At 55.7% G+C, this 25,640-nt stretch overlaps 1 protein-coding gene across 1 annotated transcript in view; it reads left to right on the top strand.

Moving 5' to 3' along the window:
- GTF3C1 (general transcription factor IIIC subunit 1) overlaps positions 1-25,640 on the top strand; it is a 75,108-nt gene that overhangs the window by 45,354 nt on the left and 4,114 nt on the right. The window contains exons 16-33 of the mRNA XM_086692621.1: positions 20-165; positions 859-956; positions 1,458-1,554; positions 1,666-1,843; positions 5,410-5,551; positions 5,924-6,059; positions 6,572-6,653; positions 6,792-6,980; positions 8,665-8,822; positions 10,740-10,882; positions 12,996-13,077; positions 14,835-14,947; positions 16,685-16,747; positions 17,587-17,680; positions 21,650-21,822; positions 23,202-23,489; positions 23,637-23,896; positions 24,880-25,160. Coding sequence (XP_086548747.1) covers positions 20-165; positions 859-956; positions 1,458-1,554; positions 1,666-1,843; positions 5,410-5,551; positions 5,924-6,059; positions 6,572-6,653; positions 6,792-6,980; positions 8,665-8,822; positions 10,740-10,882; positions 12,996-13,077; positions 14,835-14,947; positions 16,685-16,747; positions 17,587-17,680; positions 21,650-21,822; positions 23,202-23,489; positions 23,637-23,896; positions 24,880-25,160 — 2,723 coding nt within the window. The remainder of the gene's footprint in view (positions 1-19; positions 166-858; positions 957-1,457; positions 1,555-1,665; positions 1,844-5,409; positions 5,552-5,923; positions 6,060-6,571; positions 6,654-6,791; positions 6,981-8,664; positions 8,823-10,739; positions 10,883-12,995; positions 13,078-14,834; positions 14,948-16,684; positions 16,748-17,586; positions 17,681-21,649; positions 21,823-23,201; positions 23,490-23,636; positions 23,897-24,879; positions 25,161-25,640) is intronic.

A 25,640-nucleotide genomic window follows, 5' to 3' on the forward strand; every position in this document is an offset into this window, starting at 1 on the left:
GACTCTGATTCTCTCCTAGTGTATGTGGATGAAGCCTCATGGATGCGCTATGTCCCTCCCATCCCTGTCCATAAGGACTTTGGCTTCGGCTGGGCTCTCGTCAGTGACATTCTCCTCTGCCTGCCCCTTTCCATCTTCATTCAGATTGTGCAAGTCAGTTATAAGGTACTGATGACTCCCAGGGCTATTGTGGGGGCTGGTCCCTCAGCCTAGACCAGAGGACCTACACTCACCTGGTCAAGGGAAAAAGTACTTCCAGACTTGTGGTTGTCTGGATGGATGGATGGATGGATGGATGGATGGATGGATGGATGGATTGGATGGATGGATTGGATGGGTGGATGGTTGGGTGGATGGATGAGCGGGTGGAAGGAAGGTAGAAAGGGAGGGAGGCATGGAGGGAAGAGGGATAGATGGAGATGAGATGGATGGATGGAGAGATGGGATGGATGGATGGATAGATTAGATGAATGGGTGGGTAGATAGGCAGACAGGTAGATAGGTAGGTGATGGAGAATGATTGGATGGATGGATGGGTGGGTGGGTAGATAGACAGATAGATAGGATAAACACGGTGGCTGGATACACATAGATAAATTATTGGCTGGATAGATGGATGGTTGCTTGGTGTGTCAAAGGAAATACTTGAAAGACTTAAAGTTAGATCAATTAGATATATCGAAAGAGACAAATAATTATGTTGTAGCAATATGCTTCTAGAAATTTGGTAAATACCAAAAAAGGAGACAATAGGTTCAGAGAGACTGCTGCCCGGAAAGGAGTGGTGTGTGTTTTTTCACGGTTCTTGCAATTGACCCTGGCCTTGAGGGTAAGCTGATCTTGAAAATGACCTCTTAGGTAGACAACCTTGAGGAGTTTCTGAACGACCCTCTGAAGAAGCACACGCTGATCCGCTTTCTCCCCAGGCCCATCCGACAGCAGCTTCTGTACAAGAGGTAAGGTCCCTGAAAACGATGCAGGCTGGGTGACAGTCCCAGTGGGCCCCTTGAAGTTAGGGTTCTGAATAATTGTTCACCAGGAACAGAAAAAGGTTCTGGGGGTTTTCAGAAAACTCGGGGTTTTCATTCATTCAGTGACCCTGTGAGCCTTCTGGGTAAAGCCCAGAGGCAGACGAAGTGGGGGCTGGAGAATTTTGTCACTTAATTTCAAGGTTCAAGTAAAATCTGTCAATAAAGACTGCGAGGTTCGGAGTCGTTTTTTTTTTTTTTTTTTTCCTTTGGCTAATTTTTCTTTCTCAATCAAAACCCCATGTCGGATCCACGCTCTGTTGCCCTGGTCGGGTGCCGGGAAGGGGCTTCCGGGTCTCTGCACAGGTCAGGCCCCATGAGGTAGAAGAGGGCGCCACGAGCGAGTCCCACGCCTTCGCCCGACGCGGACCCCCTGGCCACGGCCGAGTGCACTGGCACCGGAACCCGCCGCTCCCCTCTGTTTTCCAGACGCTACATTTTCTCTGTGGTGGAGAACCTTCAGAGGCTGTGCCACATGGGGCTGCTGCAGTTCGGCCCCACAGAAAAGTTTCAGGACAAGGATCAGGTAACGTGTCCCGTGCCCAAACGAAGGGGGTCCTGATGGCCAAGCAGTTTCCAGACAGCTGGCCGGTCGTGGTTCTGAGCTTCCCCCCGCGCCCCGTCTGCGTCTCCCTAGGTATTCATTTTCTTGAAGAAGAACGCGGTCATCGTTGACACCACCATCTGTGACCCACATTACAACCTGGCCCGCAGCAGCCGGCCCTTCGAGAGGCGTCTTTATGTCCTGAAGTCCATGCAGGATGTGGAGAACTACTGGTTTGACCTGCAGTGCGTCTGCCTCAACACCCCTCTAGGTACCGTCTGTCGTTGCGGGGCTCCCTGTTCTCCCCGCTCTCTGTGCCATCAGTGGGGTTTAGAGCAAGAAGAAACTAGAAGTCGCCGCCAGTTTTCAAACTGTTCTCCAGAGACCTAGAGTGTCCTTGGGGCTCCCTGAGGAAGGAGGGCGATGGGCTTCGAGTAGGGGGGCCCCCAGGCCACTCTGCTTTGTCTTCATTCACTCGTGCATTCAGTAGGTGTTTGTTGCACACCTGGTGTCTGTCATTCCTGGGCCTGACCCGGACACACGCACCCCTGCCTTCCTGAGTCTTAGTTCTCATTAGAGAAGACACACAGATCCACGTCCCTTGCTGAGACAGATGCTGCGGAGGAAGTATACAGGGGCGTGAGTGGAGGCTGTTTTAATGGGGTGGCATTTGAGCCGAGCTCTGAAGGCTGAGGCGGAGCCCGGAGCCGGGGAAGAGCAGTACAGGCGTGGGAACGTCGCGTGCATCATTGGGAGAAGCAAGAGGCTGGTGAGGGCGGGGAGGAGAGTGGCAGCTGCCATTGGAGAAGCAGGGAGGAGTCAGGACTCTGGGGGCCCTGTAGGACTTGGTACGGGGTTCGGGTTTATTCTAAGAGCAGGAAGAAGCCGCTGGATAGTTGTAGGCAAGAAGTGACAAGATCTCTGCCATTTTTCTTTTCTTTTTTTTTTTTTTTTTTAATTTTTTTTTTAACGTTTATTTATTTTTGAGACAGAGAGAGAGACAGAGCATGAACGGGGGAGGGGCAGAGAGAGAGAGAGAGAGAGAGAGACACAGAATCCGAAACAGGCTCCAGGCTCTGAGCTGTCAGCACAGAGCCCGACAAGGGGCTCGAACTCACGGACCGTGAGATCGTGACCTGAGCTGAAGTCGGACGCTTTACCAACTGAGCCACCCAGGCACCCCTTCCATTTTTCAAAGCTCACCCTGGCTGCTGGGTGGGGAATGAACGGAGGACCCCAAGAGTAGAAACAGGGTTGTGACTCCTGTCCCAGGGAGATGTCCAATGGTGACAGTGAAGGAGGGGGGCGGCTTGGCAGGTGTTTTGGAGGAAGAATTGAACAGATTTGGCCAGCAGGTCAGATGAGTCGGGTTTGGGGGTCAGGCCTTTGCTTGTGTCTTCTTTCTATCCCTGCCATGTCCCTTGACCTGTGTTCACCTGGCAGTGACCACTCGTGCATCAAGCATCGTCTCTTTGAGGAAGCCTTTTCAGCACCTTTATGCTGTCAGCTGCTCTTTCTGAGGATTCCTTGCGCACAGGAGATTGGGCTTCCGTCCCCACGGTGTCTCAAAGTGCCTGGTGCACGGTCGACGTCCCGTGAATGTTGGTTGACTAGATGGAGGCTTTGTGCAAGGCCATAGACCAGTGCTCTTTCCTCCAAGCCAGTTTCCACCTGGTCTCTTCGTGCCACTTCTACTAGGAGGAAGGGCTGCCATGTCCGGTCTGAACCTGGGAGGGGAGCCCTCTTCCCTTGCTCCTGTCACGGAGCCGAAAGGTCACCATTGCACCTCATTTCTTGGAAAGCCGGAGGCCCAGGTCTGGATGGGGGCGAGGGGCTGCGGGGGAGCCCATGACCCACACTGCTCGCTTGCGTTTGGTAGATTTGTTTACTGTCGGTGGGGTGATGAACCCTTGCAGTGAGAACCTTTAATGTAATGGGTCCAGACAGGTTTTAGAACTCGTGTGTTTCATAGAATCCTCTGGCATTCAGTAAGCTAGGCTTTTACCATTTCGGATTTTTAGAGTGCCCTAATTCCTCTGCATTTTATACCCAGATAAAAATTTGTGAACCGGTATGTTATTTGCACCAGAGTTGTTGAGGCTTGACAACTGGTGAATTTCCATCCCTTTTAGTGTTCATGAGCAGGAATAGGGGAGGCTTAGAGTCCATTAAGCAGGCACCGATTGTCCCTTCATTTAACAAACACTCGAGGAGGGGCGCCTGGGTGGCTCAGTCGGTTAAGGGTCCGACTTCGGCTCAGGTCATGATCTCGCGGCCGGTGAGTTCAAGCCCCGCGTCGGGCTCTGCTCTGACAGCTCGGAGCCTGGAGCCTGCTTCGGATTCTGTGTCTCCCGTTCTCTCTGCCCCTCCTCTCCTTCACGCTCTGTCTCTGTCTGAAAAAGAAATAAATGTTTAAAAAAAAAAATTAAAAAAAAAAAACCACTCAAGGAGGTTCTGCCCCAAGGACTAAGGGGAAAGTACCATATAATAAGACATGAGCATCCTTCAGAGCAAGGGCTCACCAAGCATGGGTGTGGGTATCACCAAGCAGATTCACTGGGAGAGACTGTTAAAATGAAGATTACCGGGCCCTGTCCAGAGCTTTGGATTCAGCAGGTGTGGGGATGGCCTAAATCTGCATTTCGAACTCACAGTGAGGTGGCGCACAGGAGAAGCATTGCCTTAAGTCCTCCTAGGCTTAACCAGCCATTCACATGTGTGACCTTGAGCTCCCTTGAAGACCTCTCTGAGGTTGACCTCTTCATTTCTTTTTTTTTCTTTCTTTTTTTTTTTTTTAATTTTTTTTTCAACGTTTTTTTTTTTTTTTTTTTTTTTTTTTTGGGACAGAGAGAGACAGAGCATGAACGGGGGAGGGGCAGAGAGAGAGGGAGACACAGAATTGGAAACAGGCTCCAGGCTCCGAGCCATCAGCCCAGAGCCTGACACGGGGCTCGAACTCACGGACCGCGAGATCGTGACCTGGCTGAAGTCGGACGCCCCACCGACTGCGCCACCCAGGCGCTCCTGACCTCTTCATTTCTAAGCCAGGAACACCACCACCACCAAATTATGGGCTGAAGCAGAGCTTGAACCCCGTGTCTTATGTAAACACCAGTGAGCAGTGTGGGGCATGGGCTCCCCCGCAATCCCCCGCCCCCACCCAGACTAATGTCTCCAGTCAAGCATGTTAGAAGACCGTCTTTGGTAGTGTGCAAATCACCAGAATCTTCCTTTGCCTTACTCAAGCAACAGTTCATAGCGGTTTATGTTTTCTTGCAAGAAACACAGTTTTCTTTATTGTGCCTTTATAGAACGCTATTGCTCAACTGTGTTAATGCAGCTCTTGGACACTCAGAGAACATCTGGCTGTCCTCCAGACCCCACCTGGCCCAGGGACACTGCACTGAGCTATCTGCCCAGATCCCTGCTGACCCTGACTCCACGGCCCCTGCCAAGTGCATCATTTTTGCTTACCGCCTCCTCCTGGCTGGCACACAGGAGCTCCGTAGGCTTTCCCTGAGGAAGGAGGCCCCAGGGCTCCTCTGCTCGCGATCCCCCCACGGCCGTTGGCCTCTCCTGTTGCCAGCTTGCCTTCCCTCCCTCGTGGAGTTCAGCCAGAGTACAAATCCTTTACTCGGGTTCACACCCCAGTGTTTGACTCCCTGACATCTATGATAACGCATTTGTACGAAGAGGGTCTACCAGTTTCAGAGCCTGTCCCGCGGTGGTGAGCGGAGTCACTGGAAGGGAATCTTTCTCTTGCCCGCGGCTGCGAGGCGGCCTGCCGGAGCCACAGCAGGACACGGTCACCAGGGAAGCTTGCATTTGCTCTCTCAGGTGTGGTGCGCTACCCGCGCATCAGGAAGAACGGCACCCAGGATGAGGGCACTGATGAGGAGGGCAGTCTGCAGAAGGAGCAGGAGAGCGCCATCGACAAACACAATCTGGAGCGCAAGTGTGCCCTGATGGAGTACACCACGTGCGTCCCCACCCCCCCCCCACCCCGCCCCCAAGTGCAGTCCCACAGGCTCCAGCTCCTGGGTGTCCGGCCACACAGGTCAGGCCGGGAGCGCCCACGTCTCTGGTGCAGAGGCCGCAAATTGGCGGCCACGGGCCCCTCTGGCCCCGGCCAGCCCTTGGCCCACATACTGTTAAAACAGAACAAACTTGGTTGCCACAATTCAGAAGTTGGGAAATTTACATAAAATTCTGGGGTCGGACAAGCGTTTCCCTTCTGTCACGTGTTACCAAGAAGGTAAAAGGTAGTTAGGAAAAATACCTCCACCATGTCGCAGGCTCTCTTTTCAGTTCCCAAGAAGGTCTCTCTTTCCGTTTACTTCCCACCTCTCAGGGGGAGCCGTGAGGTCGTGGACGAAGGCTCGATCCCCGGGGACGGGCTGGGAGCCGCCGGGCTCGATTCTAGTTTCTACGGGCACCTAAAGCGTAACTGGATCTGGACCAGCTACATCATCAACAAGGCCAAGAAGGTGGGCTTCGGGGGGTACGGGGAACACGCGTCCCCGGGCCACTCCCCAGCCGCTGCCGCAGCTGCCCACCCCGCCTGCCCTTTCCCGGCTCGCTGTTTCTGATTTGGTAAAACCAAAGTTGACCAGAGGCACAAGTACTTACATCCGTATGTATTGAAGGCACATCAGGCCCTTTAAATACCTGCCTGGCCAGTGTTGTTGTTTGTTTTGTTTTTTGTTTTTTTCAATGGATTCTAACTGATTGTGTCACACGGACAGGTATTCCTTTTTAAAGAAGGAACAGAAAGTCCATGAGACACAGGTCATACATGAGGGAGCACGTGTGCAAGAAGCAAGTGGCTGGCCAGGGGAAGCCCAGCCCCAAGGGCAGCCCGACGGCTTCTGGAACGCAGCTGCACAGCCGCCCTCCCCTCACTGGCAGAGACCAGTACACCTCAGTGCATTTGACGCTCTGGGTCCCTGGGGATTCAGGGAAGCCCCTGCTTCTTTCCAGTGATGCGCTTGTCTTTTAGGAGAACACTGCATCTGAAAATGGGCTCATGGTGAGACTCCAGACGTTTCTGTCCAGGCGCCCGTTGCCACTCAGTGCTGGAGGTACGTGAGCTGGGGGTTCACCTTGGAAACAGGCACGGGACCGGCCCAGGCCACGTGACTACCTACCACACGTTCCATTCGGCTTCTGGCCTTCGCGGGGCTCATCCTGAAATGCTCACCTCCTGTGCTTATTTCCAGGCAGTGGCAGGTTGAATATCTGGGGGGAAGCCAGAGCAGGGTCTGAGCTCTGCACTGACAGGGAAGAGCAGTTCGAGATGGACCGAGAGCCCACACTGGACCGGAACTGGAGAGTGAGGGGTGGGAAAAGCCAGAAGCGGAAACGGCTGAAGAAAGACCCCGGAAAGAAGATCAAGAAAAAGAAAAAAGGTCCCGTGATGGTCGCTCGCGTCGGCTAGGCCTTGTCTTTGTACATTCCGGCTCAGAGACGGACTGCAGTCTCACTGCGGCCGGGGCTGAGCTCTGCCCCCAGACCCGGGCTTCTCTTCTCCCTCTGTTTGTAGGGCTGACTGTGCACGGTCGCCGTCTCGTCCTCCGCATCGAGCTGGCAGACTGAGAGATCCTCAAGCTTCTTACATGCTTCCTCTGTCTTTGTGTCTTATAGGGTCTTTCAGCTTTGTGACGCCCCTCAGTTCAATTTTCTAACTTCATCTCAACTGAAAAAACCTTAGCAAAAATCATTAGCAGAAATCCTCATCTCAACCAGCCAAAATCCTATTATTCTTTTGGTTTGGCTTTTGATACTTGCATTATATCAATCGGGGCAAAGTTAAAAAGTCACGTTGTGTCTTTAACTCAGAGGAAAGGTGGGAGTCGGTCAGGCCAGGCCTGCAGGATCTCTTCCAGTCTCGTGAGCCCCCTGGGTGTGTCTTAGACTGCTGTTTTGGATCCTTCCCCTGGGCAAGTATTCTAGCGAAGGACAGCAGGAGGACAGTGAAGAGACGGGCGCCTGTGTTTTCGTTCATTTTTACATCATCTAAGTGGTCTGTGTGTCGTAACAACGATCTGATAGCTATACCGTTTTCCGATGAGAACAGAATGTTTAAATGGGAACCTGTTTTCAGTGGTTTACTTGGCTGCTGTTTATAACAAATAGGCTTGTGTCCATTGGAAAGCCCCCCCCCCCCAACTTCAGCTCAGCCTATCCAGATAGGCATGGGGTCAGGTTGGCTCACAAAGACCTGAATTCATCACAAGGCAAAATCCGGTGGTGGTGTCCCGTGGAATCCCAAATGTTCTCACCCTACTTTTCTTCTGCCTTAATTTGGAAGAAACGTCCTAAACAAACAGTCTCTTGGAATTAGCAGTAGCATATGGTGTTTACCTTGTCAAACTGCCATGAGTCTATCCCGAGGGGAGGAGATGTTGAGAGAACCTGGTGGGTAAGAGCTCATGGTTCAGACCCTCTGTCTGCTACTGACTGGGCTGTGCGACTTTGGGCAAATTGCCGTGTCTCACCGTGTTTCAGAGTCCTCAGCTACAAAATGGGGATTATAACTGCCTCCTTATAGAGTTGATGCAAAGTAGCATTTTGATTATGGGTTGTTAATATGTAAACAGCTTAAACCAGTGTTTGGCATACAGTGAATACTCCATAATGTTGGTGACTGGCACCGCACGGGGTATTTTATACCCAGTCTGGTTCAGTCCTCACGGCAGCCCTGAAGGCTGCACCTTGTTGTCCCCATGGTGCCCCGGAGTGTGCCCAGCATCTCAGAGGTCGCCAAGCAGGAGAACGGTGGGGGCCCTGCACATGCTCCAGCCCTCAGAGTGCCTACCACCGCGGTGGGAGGGATGGGACATGGGCTGCGTTCAGGCTGCCCAGCTTGTCACAATGAAATTTGACCAGAGAGAAAGTGATAGGAGCGGTTAAAGTATCTGTCAAGGCCCGAGTCTTTTGCGGTTAGTTTCTATGGTTTCTGACACAACGGGATTCTGGTAGCTGATAGCCTTGGTCAGATCTCACTAGCCGAGTAGGGACCCTTCCCCTCCAGAGTGCCAGCTCCAGTCCGGCTGTTAGAAGCTCCCTCTCTTCTCCCCCTGATATTCTTAGAAGAGTCCCCCAAAGAGAAAAACAGGAGGCTGCGTTACCACGATGAGGCCGACCAGAGCGCGCTGCAGAGGATGACCCGGCTGCGCGTCACGTGGTCCATGCAGGAGGACGGGCTGCTCATGCTCTGCCGGATCGCCAGCAACGTCCTCAATGCCAAGGTACTCGGCCCCCCCCCGGGCCCCCAGGCCCCTGCCCCTCCCCGGCCTGCCGCCTCGCTTTCCCTCTCGTGGGGAGCTCTGTTCCCTATGTGGCCGCACACAGACACTCAAGGCCCCTGGGACGCTCAACCGCTTTGCTTGGCCACCAGGAAACGCGTTTCCCAGAATCCCACAGATGAATATTCCCGGCCTTGCTCATTTCTTTCCAGCCTTCGGCTAACACACATAGATCTTTGCCTGCCTGCAGGCTAAACAGCTCGGCGCTGTTCTTACTCTCTTCACCGGGAACCTAACGCTTTCTGCTCCCCTGCTCCCGCCCTCACCTGCCTGGAAAACTCCTGTTTTTCTTTCAAAACTGCTTATCATCTCTGGAGAGGCTTCATCGATCCTGCCAATTGGAAGTAATTACCACGTTCTTACCGTGTCCTTCGCACGTGGACTTTTCACGCTGCTTCTGTTGCTTCTGGCCCCTCTTGGCTTGTGGGAGTGGCTGCCGCTCAAGGCAGGGAGACCGCCCGTTTGTTTCGTAGCCACAGCCCCTAGCACGGTGCTCACCACACGGCAACCACTGGGTCGTTGTTCCCCGAATCCGTGTGGGATGGTGATGGTGGCCTCAGCCTGGCCCTCCGGCCTCGTCACAGCTCAGTCCCCGCCTTCCGTGCCACAGTCCCCCACACTCACGTCTTCTTCCCGGTCTGTGTCCTTGAACCCCGGCAGCTGGGGAGGGGCTTCCCATCGAGCAAATTCTTCCCCTTTCCTCTGATGTCACTGCCTCCAAGAAGGTTCCCCAGCCCGAGCCAGAGCTCCCCTTCTCACCATGTTCCCCAGAGTAGCCTCACCGACTCCTAGTCTGACTATTCCTGCCTCTTTGCCCTGCTCTGATCTTCTGAGTTTGCAGCAGGGCGTGGGGAGAGCCATCCAGGTAGGCGAACGTCCAGGCAGGCTGGTTCACAGAAGCCGCCAGAGGATGGACTGCCACCGTGTAGTCCAGGGCCCCCTCCAGGTAGTAACACCACCGGCCTCCCTGGTGCCCGGGTCGCGTGCCCTGTCCTCGGGCGCATCAGCCAAGAGAAGCCCCAGCGGAGGTCCCGTGCCCAGAATGCCCTCTGCATCAGGCCTGCTGGATCCCTCTTCTTGACCACTTCTCCGGATGCTCTCACCCCCCATTCCCTCCTAAATTCCAGCCCAGTTCTTCCTCCAGGGAACAACCTGGAGGTGACAGGCTGCCATCCCTGATCTCTGTTCCTTGCCTCTGTGATAGCGGAGAGATGTGCCTGCCTCCACCCACCCTCCTTGCAGCCGGTGGGACCAGGAGAGCCCTGCTTGGTTCTGGGGCAGCAGACCCTCCCCTCATCTGCTCAGATACACACCACATTCTTGGGCCACCTCATTCTGGGGGCTTTCGGAGAATAACCTCGTGATCAAGCCCCTTCCCTGTCTTGGTGCTCCTTTCCTGCGTGTTTTTGGCGGAGATGTTCTCTTGAGTCTCTGATGGTGAAGCTAATTCAGTGCTTCTGTTTCTACTAATGCACAGAATGTTTCTGAGAATACGCAATGTGCTCCTAAACCTCGAGAACCGCCCAGCTGACACATGTTTGTCATAACCTTCCCTAACATGCTGCCCTTCGAGACAGCATTACCCTGTGCCCTCCGAGTACCTGTTACTTGCTGGAACACTCTTCCCCACCGGTTGTTGAGGATTTGGCTTATTCTTCTCTGCCCAGCACCTCACTCATGCCAGGCGCACCGTCAGTGCTCCGTAAACGTGATCCAAGTAAACCCAGGAGGGGCCGGCTTTGAGTGTCTGCTGAGGAAGGAGGCGCCACAGAACATGCCTTCCCCCGTCCTTTACGATCGTGACCCATAACGCAGGCTCTGGGGATACTGATTTTCCTTCTTGGCTTGTGTGTGTTCCAGGTGAAGGGCCCATTTGTCCCCTGGCAAGTTGTGCGGGACATTTTGCACTCCACCTTTGAAGAGTCTCTGGATAAAACCTCCCATTCGGTCGGACGAAGAGCTCGCTACATAGTCCGAAACCCCCAAGCCTATCTGAACTATAAGTAAGCCGTGTTTGAACTTTCATAAGTTGGGGCCACAGTTACTCCCGTGCTTCTAGTTCGTTCTTTACTCTCCTTGCATCTCGTTTGTCCAAGAGTCCGCTCTAAAATCCAGAGAGAGTGGTGAGTGTGCAATAGCTCGCCTGTAGCCTGCCCGAGTGTTGGGGCCTGTGGGTGAAACCGCTTGTGAGTTTTCAAGGGCTCGGCCTGCCTCTGGGCCGTTTTCCGTATCCGGTGTCTTACACGCTTCAGGACAGCCTTGTGACGTACGTGCTGTTCTTCACTACCTGTGAGGACGCGGAGGCCAGTCAGGCTGGGCGCCTTACTGAATGCATCCCGCCAGCGGCGTGTGGTCAGGCAGAGGCGTCTGCTGAGTTTCACCACTGTCTTCAGCGCTCAGGGCGGTTCTAGATGTCAGGACCCATCACATAGCTCCCTCCAGGAAGAAGCGGGGCAGGACCGGAGTCATCGGACCCAAGAGCACTGTCCCCATTATGTCCTCAGCACGTCTTCGGCGTTCCCCTGGAGGGCCGGGTCCGCGTGGTGGTGGCGGCTGGCCGGGGGCCGCAAAGCATCCTCGTTGTGGCTTGTCGGTTGCCAGTGAGGCTGCCCACCCAGGCCTTCCTCCTACGGCCAGGGCACGGCGCTGTCGCCCGCCCTGTCAGCCCCCGCCACAGGCGTGGGCTCGAGTGGGGAGGACCAGCAGGCGTCCGGGCCGTGCGCGGGGGGGGGGGGGGGGGGGGGGGGGGCCCGAGTGTTGCCGCCAGCACGAGAGCAGGGCCAGGAGGGGGCACGTGGCGGGGTTGGGAAGGACTGCTCCTACCGACTGGTTGTTCGTGCCCTGGGTCGGCAGGAGAGCGTGGCTCGGGTTGACTCTGAGCCGTGGGCTGCCTGCCGTCTGCTGGGTTGTAGAGGGAGACAGCCCAGCCGTGGATTGTGGAGTAAACCACTGCGACCAGTTTCTCCCCCTCAGCACAGCTGACATTTGGGGCCAGGTCATTGTTTGTTGTGGGGCCGTCCTGTGCACTGATGCATGTTCAGTAGAAGCCCCGCCTCCACCCACTAGATGCCAGCGGCGCCCCACCCCCGGCCGTGACAACCACACACGTCTCCAGATGTCTGCAGGGGCCAGCGCACGAGGGCCCTTCCTGTGGGGAGCCACTTGGCCCTATGTGGAGAATCTTAGACTTTTCTAGAAGGGCTGTGGTCACCTGCTCCAAACCCCTCTTTTTTCAGAATGGGAACAGGCCCAGAGAGAGGATGCAAGTCGGCCAGGGTGATAGTGCGTTGGCAGTGGAGTGAGTTCTGGAACTTGGGCTTCCTGGCCCCTGCCTGACGCTCCTCCGCTTGTCCCGCAGCGGCTGCTGGGCGAGGGGGGCACGAAGGGCTGCGGCCCAGAGCCGCAGGACCCGGCACGAGACGTGTATCCACTTGGGGGCTGTGCCCTCACCTGCGAACAGAACGATACAGCCAATGTTAGCCACCCCTGGCCCACCCGCCCCGGCCCTTGGCAGGCAGGTGACCATGGGGCCCCGACACCTCACCGAGCTCTAGGATGGAATGACAGCCTCCACCTTGCAAGCTCTTTGTGGAGGTGCAAGTGCCCGGCTCATAGCAGCCCTGCAAACACGGGTTGCCTTTGCCCGCGCTTCTTAGTGGGCAGGTCAGACTCTCCTTACGTCGCGGAGAGACAAAGATGTGTAGCAGACAGAGAACGCTTTTGGAGATGAGAGCTCTTTTCCTTAGTGACACCAGGGCCTGTGTGATAGTTTAACATTTAGAGCACATCTTCATATAGGACATCTCATTTGGTCCTGGCCAGATGCCTGTGAGGGCAGGCAGGCGGGAGTCTCTGTTCTCAGTTTGTAAGTGGAGGACGGAAGCTCGGAGAGGCCGAGCGTGTGATGTGTGGGCGGCCACAGACCTGACTTGACTCGGGGTTGGCTGACCCCAAATCCTGCACTGTTAAGAGCCGTCATCACCCAGCAGGTATAAGGAAATCGTACTCTGTTTAGCCAAGGCCAGATGTGTTAGAACAGGAGCCTTCCGGCGACTCTGAACACAGACCTCGACCTCGTTACAAGCCAGACCTCACGGCCGTCCTCCCTCCCTGCAGGGTTTGCCTGGCCGAGGTGTACCAGGATAAAGCACTTGTCGGGGACTTCATGAATCGAAAGGGCGACTACGAAGACCCAAAGGTAGGCCCCCCTGGGTCATCAGGCTCAGCCTGCCCTGAGGGCAGGGGTCTCTGGGTTCCCGTCTCATCCTGTGGGTCCCGCAGCGCCTCCGCTGGCCTTACAACGTGGCCAGCTTACATACATACAAAGATCGGCTCCTTAGTTCTGTGGCTTTGGCCCCCGTTTGATGTGGCTCTAGCACCAGTTCTCAAAAGTGGTTAGAATCTGACACGCCACTTTGCAGTTGGGCCTGTTTCGTTAAGAAAACAGGGCTGCTCTTCGGAAAGTCCAAACCGCTGGACTCCCTGGAAAGTTAGCAGACAGGACGGGGCCTGAGTTTTCTGGATACTTTGTGGGCGGGCTGGGCCGGTGGCTGACAGGAGTGAAGCCATCTTTCCAGACCCAGATTCCCTGCCCTGTGGCTCAGAGTCTCCTCATCCCCCGCTCGCCGAGCCAGCCCCGGGCTCTGTGCACGTGTGTCAGGCCTGGCGCCGGGCGAGGCCGGTCACAGCAGAGACCCAGCCCTTCTCAGGGAGCCCGGGGCAGTGGACAGGCAGAGAAGTGACTCTTCAGAGCAGTGCAGTCACCCGAGGGGAAAGCCCAGGCCAGCTGAGGTCGCACAGGGAGTACTGAGTGCTTTTGGTGCAGATGACGAAATACAATCACCCCACGGGGCTTCCAGCTGTTTCTCCCACGTGCCCAGCACCTCAGAAGAGGGCAGCCCTGTGCGGGCACAGCAAAGCAGAGATGTGATCAAGGCCCCACGTTCAGTCTGTCACTCGCTCCTGGTCCCTGATGGTCAGTGTTCATCCTCATACTGGCCACCTCGTGGTTGCCCCCTGACAGGTGGAGCTCCGTCCTCACCCCAGAATCCCAGGGCAGGAAGGATGGGGAGAGGGTGGCATTGGACCCTGGGATCAGGGAGGGGCCAGCCTTGCCCAGAGGCCCCTGAGGTTGCTGTCGTTGGTTTAGATTCATCTTGACTCCTCCTGGGAGGCTGGGCCAATCAGATCGGGGCTGGCTCCAGGCTGAGAATGAATGGGGCCCCGGAAATGGGCTGCCAGCAGCGTCAACTGCAGAGGGCTTCCGAAGGTGTTAGCACTTTGCTTAGACTCCAAAGATGAGGGACCCACTGAGACAGAGGCAGCAAAGGAAGGGGGAACAGGGCGCTGGGGAGGGGGCCACAGTTGGGCAGGAGCATGCCCTCCTCCTGCAGCATGGGACAGCTTGCCCCCTGGGGGACGGATTAGAGGTGAGGCAGCGGGGAGAGTGATCTGTGCCCTAGTCTGGACTGGGCTGGGTGCAGCACAGAGAGGGAGGGAGCCATTTGGGGTCCACGGTTGAGGGCGGGACGGGAGGAGGAGGAGGCCGAGGCCTCTGTGCTCAGGGTGAGCCAGAGAGGAACAGAGCTGAGAAGGGCGAGGCGGCAGGGGAGCGCGGGCCGGGCCAGCTGATAGGTGGCGCGCAGCCATGGGAGGCTGCAGGGATAGCGTGGGACACACTTGGGCCTTCCTGGGGCCTGGGGCAGAGCTGGCAGTGCAGGAGTGAGGGCTGGCAGCGTGTTCCTTGCCCGAAATCCCTGGGCCCAGTGGGGTCTGTCACCTTCCCAGGTGGATTCAGCAGGCTCAGGAGGCAGGAAGGCAGAGGAGGTTACGGTTCTCAGTCCACGTTTCCGGGGGGTCGCTGCTGGGAATTTGTGACAAGATTTCCCTTGACGTATCAGCAAAACCTCCCTTCAGGGAGAGAAACGGCTTAATCTCATTCTCTCATCTTGAAAGGTTTGTGCCAATGAGTACAAAGAATTTGTGGAGAAGCTCAAGGAGAAGTTCAGTTCAGCCCTGAAGAATCCTAATCTTGAAACCCCAGACACACTCCAGGAGCTGTTTGCCAGGTAAGGTTCTTCTGGGAAGTTTCTGTGTGACTCATGGGGCAAGAGGAAGAGTCACCGGCCACGGACATCTCCCCTGGTCAACAGTTCCACGGCCTTGCGGCTGACCTGGCTGTGTCCCCGGAATCCGAACCAGCTCGCCTCCTCTCGTGGGCAGCTTGAAAAAGGAGAGGCCAGTGCCATCCCCAGCACCCCACCGGGCGCCCCCATTCCTTCTCCCACAGAGGCCCTGCTACTGACTTAATCCAGGCTTCCCCGCGCACCGGGTGTGCTTTTACTAAGATTGCTCACTTGACCTAGGAGGACACTCCAGGATAGAAGTAGCCCTCCCGAGGCGGCAGCGCTTGTGACCCACAGGGCCAGGGTTTGAACTTCCACGGTGGGCCTGATTCCAGAGCCCCAGCTCTTTCCCGTTCGGCCGCTGGGCGCCTGGAGAACATACTTGGGTCCAAGCACAGAACCTGTGAAATGTTTTAAGTCTTGAGTTCTGTGATCCAGGCCTGTTGCCACTGCCTAATTCACCTGTGAATCCCTTCTTACCAGCCCCATCGGGCGGTCCCTCTGGCCACTAGATGTCTGAATTTCTTCCAGTAGAGAGGACGTTCATCTGTTGGTTCCTGTTTGGGAACCCTAGGACATGGTTGCATTTAGCCCCAACAGCTTCATCGGGAGATCTCGATCTTCCATTCGTCCAACAGACAATTTACGTGGTGCCCGCGTATACCAGCGAGCGATTTGTAGTTGTTTTCAGAGTTCACATCAGTGCCTTCTTTTGTGTTTGGGGCTCGTTTTTGCAGAGTTCCCCAGAACTCTCAAAGGGCATGGTTTATGTTCAGTGTTAAAGGTGTTTCAAATAGCCCGCATATTTTCAGTAAATTTACGAGGCAACTTTTAGTTATAAAAAAAATACGGTTAAAATAAAGCCTTTTTACTTTTTAAAGGAGAGTTCATGAACCATCTGGAGGAAGGAAGAAGTCCCTCCCAGTTGTAACAGTTTAACACTAAATTTGATCTGGAGCATTCTGGCAGGACAGGCAAAAAAGAAAATGGATCCAAATACTTTGACTGAAACCAGTTCACATTTCCTGTTAACTAAATTTTAGTTAGGAAGAATTTACTGTTGCCAAGACAAATTTTGACTTTAGAATTATAGAAGCCAAAGAAATGTCTTGCGAATGAACAGCCATTATTTTTTTCAAGTGAGTTCTGCGATTTTGTCTTACATTGAATTGCCTGGCTCTGTAATGCAACGGCTGGCACATTGGGCTTCTCTTCTTGTATTTGTTTGCTTGGTAGGAGCACAAACAACATGACTTGAAGCTCAGAAACACAGATGGGGACATAGCCTGCTATCTAATGCAGCTACTCCCTCCTTTGAGATATTTTCTTCCAGACATCTTTCTCATGCTTGTTTTTAATCCTGATGGGCCCACGATTTTAGATCCCCTTCCCTTGACAATTAGCGGTGGCTCTCTGCCAATAGGCACTTTTCCGTGTTGTTTCATAATTGTCCATAAATGAACACTCCTCATTTTCTCAACCCTCTTTTTACCAGCGCGCTCGTTTGATGAGCGGAGTATGGTATTTTCTCATTGTAATTGACACGTATGTGTTTGAATGTTAACGAGTTTCACATTTTCTCCAGCACGGTCGCCAGCAAATGGCCACGTTGAGCAAGCATCCGCGCAGCGAAGGTCTCCTGTGTTCCACTGACATGCTCTCCTTTCGTCCCTTATGCAGATACCGAGTTTTGGCAATTGGAGACGAAAAGGATCTGACCAGGAAAGAGGATGAACTTAATAGGTAGGTACTGATTTACTGAGTGCCTTTCCCTCAGCCCATGATCCCGGCTGCCTGCGGCCTAGCACAGGAGACACCCTGGGCCCGACCTAGCCTGCCAGCCGTCTTTGAAGGTGAAGTTGTGTGCGAACGCGGCCTGTTCTGTGGGTCGTCTGTGCTAGTTTCATCCTGCAACATCAGGTCAAGTGGCTATGGGTGGCAGAGACCACACAGCCCTCGAAGACCGAAATATTTATTATCTGGCCCTTTCCGGGAAAAGCTTGTCCACCCGAGCCTCACATAGCAGTGGCTCAGCCTTAAAGTGAGTTGAGGAGACAGTTACAATTCTCAGCCCATGAGCTTTCCACGCAAAGCTCTGGTTAGAAAGCTCAGCTGGTTTTTCTCATGTTGGATAACCAAGATTCAGTTTGATTTTAGCTCTACATTTCAATGAGAAGCCTCTCCTTTTTGGAGAAAAACTTGTTGGAGGTTGGGTGAAAATGGGGCACGTGGCTGGGCCAGTCAGTGGAGCGTGCTACTCTTGATCTCATAGGTAGGTAGGTAGGTAGGTAGGTGCACTGAAAAAAATCTCAGCCCTAACTACATTTGTCAGTTGTCAATGTTTCCAGGGTACGGCACCACTTACCCACTAGACTCAAACGTTTTTTTCCTGCAAACATGGAGCAGTTAGTAAGGCTTAAAAACCACCATGTGTTTTGTTTTGGTTTATGAATAGTCTAGGCATTCATAGCACTTTCATGGGAGGCAGCACTTTTTGAAAACAAGAACTGAACCACCCAAAGTGAGCAGTGCCCGTGGCCCGCGGCCTCACGTGCTCTGCCGCCCACCCCACTGTCTTTCAGCGTGGATGACATCCACTTCCTGGTGCTCCAGAACCTGGTCCAGAGCACGCTGGCCCTCTCAGACAGCCAGATGGAGTCCTGCCGGTCGTTTCAGGTGGGTAGTGGGCACCTGGCGGCAGCTTTGTGGGAGCGCTGTGGGGCTCGCCCTGTCAGAGGCGGGAGCCGAGGGAGGCCCTCCTCGCTCATTCTCTTCTCAGCTGTGCGGTCTAGGGGGGTCCGATTTCCCCTGAGACTCGCGACCTCACTTCTTTGATCTTGGAAGTGTGGCGGCAGGATCCAGTGACCGTCCCCCCAAATCCTTCCTGTGCTGAGGTTTTCGGTCTGATGTTTAAGGCAGAAACTTAGGCAGAAGAGGAGGTGAGCCATGACAAAGGACTGAGGCAGCAATTGAGCTGTACAGCTTATCTTCTCAAATTAGAACTTCTAAATGTCGAGATACTTTGATCCCTGGAGATCACCGTGCGGGAAGCCTGCCTTTCTCTGGGCCACGAGCTTAGATCTCTCCTGAGAACGTCTTAGAACGTAATGCTGCTTTATCTTGGCTGAGTGAGGGTGGAGGGCAGGCAGGCGCTTCTCCTTGAACCCCATCCCGAGCCTGGGGAGGTGCTGGTATTAATTAGCACTCGCTACAAACAGGAAACTTGTGTTTCCCAGGGCGCGAAAAAGCAAATGCCCACGATCACACGACTCTCCGTCGACCCAGAGTCCATGTGGCTCCAGGGCCCCAGCGGAGAGGTGCTCAGAAGGACCTGCCCCCCGCCCCAAGCCAGTGCCTCCCTTGTTTTTGATGGTCACACAGGTGTATTCCAAGTGGAACCTATTCACTTTTGTATTTAACCTCCAAATCTGAAACTCAGCGCTGGTTTACGTTACCAAATCAGCCCAGTTTGGAACACGAGAGGGACAAATATAAAAAAAGGGGATGGTATTATTTCTTTCTTTTTTTTAATTTTCTTCTATTTTTTTTTTTTTTAATTTTTTTTTAACGTTTATTTTTGAGACAGAGAGAGACTGAGCATGAACGGGGGAGGGTCAGAGAGACAGGGAGACACAGAATCTGAAACAGGCTCCAGGCTCTGAGCTGTCAGCACAGAGTCCGATGCGGGGCTCGAACTCACGGACCGCGAGATCGTGACCTGAGCCAAAGTCGGCCGCTTAACCGACTGAGCCACCCACACGCCCCTATTTTATTTTAATGTTTCTTCATTTTTGAGAGAGAGAGAGACAGAGCACAAGCAGGGGAGGGGCAGAGAGAGAGAGGGAGACACAGAATCTGAAGCAGGCTCCAGGCTCCGAGCTGTCAGCACAGAGCCTAAAGCGGGACTCGAACCCACAGACCACAAGATAATGACCTGAACCACCCAGGCGCCCCTGTTTCTAATCCCACTGATGAGTTCAGACAGGTAGTGTCCAAACTTTGGGTACCTCCTCATCCACCAGGGAGCCCTTGCAGCATGTGGCCCCCAGGCCCCGCGCCCAGAGACCGCAGAGGGGGTGGGATCCTCACAAGCATGCTGCCGGCCCCAGGATTCTGACCAGGGTCCTCGGAGCACCCTGGGGGCAGACACGGTGTAGACCCAGCTTGGACACTGCACGTATCTTCCAGATGGTGCTTGTTACTTTGGCCAGAGAGGAGATGAGGAGCACTGGGGGAAACGGAGCGATTTAGGGAAAATTCGTGACCCCGTGTGAGCTGGTGGTGCTTCAGAGCACCACCCCGGCCCGAGTCCTTTTACAGCAACGGCCAGGCCTCTGCAGACTCAAGACTGAACGCTCTTTCCATGCCTCTCTTAATTCGTCACCGTGAGATGCAGCTGTGGTGGAGGGGTCCCCAGTCATCCTGTTCTTGCCCCCCTCGGTGCCACGCAGCACTTGAGCCACGTTTATTCATGCGACGTGTGTACGTCTTGGAGGCTGGTGGTGGTGCCTCGCCCCTTGTGCATCCCAGCACTTTACAGATAAAGAGGGCAAAGCCTTGTGGGAGCCTCAACACACAGAACAAGAATGGAATGAGGCGGGGGGGGGGGCAAAAGTCCCAAGCAGACGGCCCCCAGTCTGGCCCTGGCTCTGTCTTGTCAGACCCAAGCTTGTTTAAAAAGAAAAAAAAAATGTTTTTAATTTACTGCCAGCATTGCCCATAAAGATCCCAATTTCCGACTTTATACCTGTGGCCATGGAGGGACCTTTTGGCTCTTCTGCCCAGCAGGGATTCGAGCTGGACGGGACCTCGGGGGTCAGTCCAACCGCTCATCACACAAGCAAGCCCGGCCCCAAAGTTAATGGCCAAAGCCAGGTCCCCGCGTCCCAGCCAGGGCCTCGTCCCCCGCGTCATCCTGCTGCTGTCCCTCCTCCGGTTACGTTGGCAGGCGGCGTCTGGGTTCTGGTGGGTGGTGCCGAAGGCCTCATCACTCTCCTTGCCCCCCAGGGGCGTGGGAAGTTGCGTGAGGCAGTGCCTGGGCCACAGCAAGAGGCGGGTGCTTCGTCCGTGACTGCCCCGCTGGCACTGAACGCTGGAGGGCCATCGGGGATGAGGTCAGAGGCCTTATATGGGATCCCACAAGGCTCCCTGCAGCCCCAAACTTCCGGAGGTGCTCTGCAGGGAAGCAGCCACTCCCGGGGGGGCCCGTGGTCGACTGTCTGCCTCTCGCATATCTGGCAGGCTGGGCCACACCCGCTCACTCCCCAGGCTTGGTGTGAGTGCTCCTGCACCAGCAGTCATCTGGGGAGCGTGCCCATCACACAAGGCTTTTCTTTTTTTCCTTTCTTTTTTTTAAATACAATTATCGTCAAGTTGACTAACATACAGTGTGTACAGTGTGGTTTTGGGGGTAGGTTACAGGGCTTTTCACAGGAAGTGGAGGCCAGCTCCTCCCTCCCCAGAGGAGAGGAATGATGGCAAATTGGCCCCTCCCCCGCCTCTTTCCCTCTGCCCCATGCAGTGCTTTCCCTTCAGAATTGATGGTCTGTGCACCATGCCTGACGTCGAAGCTCTGTCTAGAGACATCGAGGGTGGTCTGTGGGCCTCAGACTGACAAGACCCAGTGTGTGCCCAGATCCCCCTCCGGCCAGCACCCCGACTGACTCCTGCCTTGGCTCTGCTGATCTCCTAAGTCCCTCTGCCATGGCACAGTGGTGAGGTCACTGGACTTGAGGGCGAGTCCTCGTTCTCGCCTCTTCTTGGTCCCACCCCTGCCCAGCAATGTGGCCTCGGAAGCTCCCTTGAAGTCCATGAGCCTCTGTCTTCTCTGGCACTCGTGGTTCTGGGGGCAATGCGGCAGAGAACCTTCTGAGCCTAAAATGCTCAGACTGTGACCATACTTTTTCCTGGCCAGCACTTTTGAGGAGACAGGCCTAGCAGGAACTGTCCTGGGGTCTAGTGGATGCTGGACATTTGCTGTTGGGCCAGTTGGCCAGATGGTGTGGACGGAGTAAAGCGGACGTGTTTGGGAACATACTGTGTGGGCGGAGCCAACCAGACGTACTAATGGGCTGAGTGAGGAGTAGGGAAAAGAGTGATATCAGAGACTGTGATTCTGCGTTGACTCCCACTGTCTTTTTTTTTAATTTAAAAAAATTTTTTTTAACGTTTACTTATTTTTGAGACAGAAAGAGACAAAGCATGAATGGGGGAGGGTCAGAGAGAGGGAGACACAGAATCTGAAACAGGCTCCAGGCTCCGAGCTGTCAGCACAGAGCCCGACGCGGGGCTCGAATTCACGGACCGTGAGATCATGACCTGAGCCGAAGTCGGCCGCTTAACCGACCGAGCCACCCAGGCGCCCCAACTCCCACTGTCTTTTTATCCAAGACTTAGCTGTGGGGTGCAGAGAAGTCCTTTCTCCTAGCTGCCCGTCCCTCTCTGTAGTCTCTGGGGTGAGACGTGATGGGAGGGAGAAGTTTGAGGGTCGGAACCGCTGGCTTCCTCTGGGCACTCTCGCACCACACCCCCAGGTGTCCTTGTCCCCCTGTGGGCCCCTCCTCTACAGACCAGCTGTAGCGTCTGCTCCCCCCACCCCCCAGCTGCGGGACCACCTTGCTCACCCGCTGCCTTGCTGTGTCGCAGACTTTCCGCCTGTACCGGGAATACAAGGACCATATTCTGGTGAAGGCCTTCATGGAGTGCCAGAAAAGGAGCTTGGTCAACCGGCGCCGTGTCAACCACATGCTCGGCCCGAAGAAAAACCGGGCTCTGCCCTTCGTGCCCATGTCCTACCAGCTGTCCCAGACCTACTACAGGTGAGCCCCGGGGGGGGGGGGGGGGGGGGGGCTGGGGAAGGCGCAGGGCGTTACCTCCAGAGGGCGCCACCTCCGGGGGGGGGGGGGTGCGCGTCACCTCCAGGGGGCATGGGGCCCTCCCGTGGCCGCAAGTGCAGGGTGCAGCTTCTGGAACGAGTTTCCTTCTCTGCGCCTGTGCCACCTGCTGTGGGGATAAGGGCAGTGCTCGCAATGGTTTGTTCTGGGACATTTACCAAAATGAGTTTCTAACGTAACAATTCGACTCACGGCACAGCCTCGTGGTCGGGCCTAATCGGTCATTCTCACAGCTCACAGCTGCTCCGGGCTTCATCTTGAAGCCATCCCATATTTTCCAGACTCCGTTTGCAGCACACCAGCCACCTGAGTGGTGGTTTGGGATGCTGTGAGTCACCTTCCGGAGCGCCTCCTGACAGGAGCACTCCTCACAGCGTGGTCCGCGGCCGGTGTGGCTGGTCTTGGTCACCCGCTCCGCATTTTGTGCCACTGGCCTCCTTAACCACACACATGGAGAGGAAATCTGTGGAATAGTCCCAGGGGTCTCCTCTCCTTGGCAGCCCTCCTCTTCTGCAGGCTGTTCTCCTTGTCCGTCCTCAGATCTGCACTGAGGTCATCAGAAACAGAAGAGCAGCAAAATGGGGGGGGTTGGGTTTTCTTAGGCATCCCTTTGCCCGTAACTCCAGACGCTCACGCCTTTCTTGAAGGCCCCTCCCGAGTGACCTTCTGCGTCCTTTGCCTTCCTGGGATGCTGCCTGCTGCAGTAAAAAGAGCCGTGGCTTCAGAGGCAAGAGACATGGGTCCAGGTCCAGCAAGGCCACTTCTCGACCGTTTTTCCCCTGCAGCATTCTAGTCTGTGAGCCAAGGGGTGGTGTTCACATCAGGAAGACCTCTGGGTTCCTCCCTGGGACCTGGGCCCGCATTACAGCGATATGGGAAGGCACACTTGTGGACAGAGACCAGGCCTTGACTGTGCAGCCGCCTCATGGAGACAGCGAGACGGACACACTCGTGTCCTCTCACCTCCCCGTGGTTCAGGGCTTGCCTCGCGTAAAGGTTACCGTTAACAAAACGTGCATCCACCTTCCCCAATTCGGCGCCTGTTCATAGCGAAAGGCCGCGAGGCGTGGAGTCGCGGGTTAGATGAAAGGCCACGGCCCCTCCGTGCGGGTGTCCGGTGAGCAGGGAAGGCACATGCAGAGGGGATTGGAACGCGGCGCCCTCACAGAGGCGGAAAAGAGGGCTTTGCGGGGGGCTGGCGTGGCCAGTTTTGGCGAGGGTCTGAAGCGCCCATAGCGCATCCACACGAAGCCCTCCAACATCCCGTCCTCAGTTTGGACCTTACCTCCGTTTCGTCCGCACAGGATTTTTACTTGGCGATTTCCAAGCACCGTCTGCACAGAATCGTTCCAGTTTTTCAAGAAAATCCTGGCCGCCGGCAAGTTGGACCAGCCTGATAATTTTTCCTTCAAAGACCAGGATAATAATGAGCCTGCACCCGACATGGTGGCATTTTCTCTGGACGGCCCCGGAGGACACTGTGTGGCCGCCCTGACCCTCTTCTCTCTGGGCCTCATTTCCGTGGACGTCCGGATCCCGGAGCAGATCGTGGTGGTGGACAGCTCCATGGTGGAGAACGAGGTCATTAAGAGGTAAGGGCTGGCGTGTAAACAGGTGGGGCACACACGCTGCTCTGAGCACAGCCGGGGCTCCGGCACCGGGGGCTTCCTCTCACGGCCTGGGGGAGTGGCCACGCCCCGGCTCGTGCGCGGTCCCCTAGGTCCGTTTTCCTCTCCCAGCCTGGGGAAGGACGGGGGCTTGGACGAGGATGACGACGAAGAGGAAGACCTGGACGAGGGCTCTGGGGGCAAGCACCGGGCCATCGAGGTGAAAGCCCGCCAGGCCTCCCACACCAACTACCTGCTGATGCGGGGCTACTGCGCGCCCGGCATCGTCAGCACCCGCAACCTGAACCCCAACGACAGCATCGTGGTGAACTCCTGTCTGGTGAAGTTCCGGCTCCGCCGCACCCCGGCGCCCACCCGGCTCTGGCCCATCGGTGAGTGGCGCTGGCCACCCCACGCTCCGACCCCCTCGCCCACCCCCAGGCCTCGCGGGGGAGCCTCCACTGGCCAGCCCTTCCCCTCCTGGGCCACCCCCCCAGGGGCCAGGGGCCGCGTTAGAGCGGACCCCGTCTTCTGTTCCTTTCCCTCAGTCCCACGTGCAGGCCTACACCCTCAGGTGGCCCCCTGGGCCCCGTGTCCTGGCCCACTCGCCACGCAGCCTTGTCATACTGCCGGTTCCCTCCATCGCTTGAAATCACATACTTTCACAAACTGCTTACGTGTCACTTCTGACCTCTTGCTAGGACAGTCGGGTGTTCGGCTGATATTCATTGTCTGTTACCTCCCTCATTTACACTTTTTATACTCTTTCTGTCTCTTCTGTTAATTACATTTGAAGCTCTAAGTAGCCTGCTTAAACCTTCCGTTCCCACATACCCTGAACGTGAGGCAGTCTCTTCCTCTCCCCCCACAGAAAGTGAACACATTTGGGCCCCTTCCCACCCCTTTCCTGCCTCCGCCTTTCCTTCGCCTTCCCCCGTCGGGCTGCACGGTGTTTACTTTCAGTGTCAGAACCCCAGTTAGTGTTCTGTGCTCTGTCTGGAGTTTGGCTTGGGCGAAAACGTGGTCCGTGTGACCGTGGTCGTGGCAGAGACAGCTTTTACGGGAAGAACGCACACCGGCCCCGCTTGCGAGAGCACACGTGGGAGTTGGGGGCGGGGGCCCGCGATGTCTCCCGGGGTCTGAGGAGCAGGGAACATGGGAGCACCGACAAGGCAGGGCCCCCTCCGGGGCTCCGAGGCTGCATTTCTCACACCCTGGCCCCAAGGGACATCAAGGGACACGTGTCGGGAGCCCGACTGCCAGGGGCCGTGCCCTGTGCAGCCAGAGGGTGACCCCTTGCTGTCCGGGGGGCAGTGAGCTGGCGTTGGAGCCCGTGCTCCGGTGTGGGCTGATTCGGGTCTCCCTGTCTTCACAGTCACATCTCTGGAAGAGCTCCCCGTGGGAATATCCTGCCTCCCCGACACGTTCACCAGGCTGATCAACAGCCAGGAGGGCCCCTGCAGCTTGGATGAGTTTGTCCACCAGGTGGAGCTGTCCGGGTATGAACCTGGAGACGTGTGCGCGGCCCTGGAGGTCCAGGGGGCCATTGCAGCCACGGGGTGCTTCGGGGTAGACCGAGTGGAGCTGAGCAGGTGGTTCTCCGCCTTCGAGGGGACAGATGGCGAGCGCACCAGGACCTTCGCAGACTACGTCCAGGTGAGCCGTGCTTTCGGGTCACCTGGGGCAGCTGCAGCTCGGGGGCCGGATGCACACAGTGGGTGGGCGTGGCTTGGGATGCGTGGTGGAATTACTTGCCAAGATTAAAAATAGGAGATTTTGCCTAAAACCCAGCTTTGGGATGTTAGAAGGTCTGGCAGCCTGGGCCCCGTTGCTTCAGCCACACAGCACAGTTGGACAGAGCCAAGTAGGGCCATGTCCGCGGCCGTGACTCCTGGGGCTCCTGCCCCTGGCCCCGCGTACTCACCCCTCTACCTGCCTGGGCCCAGTTTCATCAGGCACCCTTGAACCCAGAGAATGTCAAAACAGATGGACCTCTTAAATCAAGTGCCGTGGGGCCTGGCTCGCCCTCCTGTGTGTCGTCCGTAGTTGGAAGCAGTGGGATGCACGTCAGCTATTGGTGATGTCACAGAGATGGCTGCCTTGCAGCGTTCATGGTGGGGCAGGAGAGTAGAGACC

Source organism: Puma concolor, chromosome E3 (assembly GCF_028749965.1).
Source record: "Puma concolor isolate L17-30 chromosome E3, mPumCon1.1.hap2, whole genome shotgun sequence".
Lineage (NCBI taxonomy): Eukaryota > Metazoa > Chordata > Mammalia > Carnivora > Felidae > Puma > Puma concolor.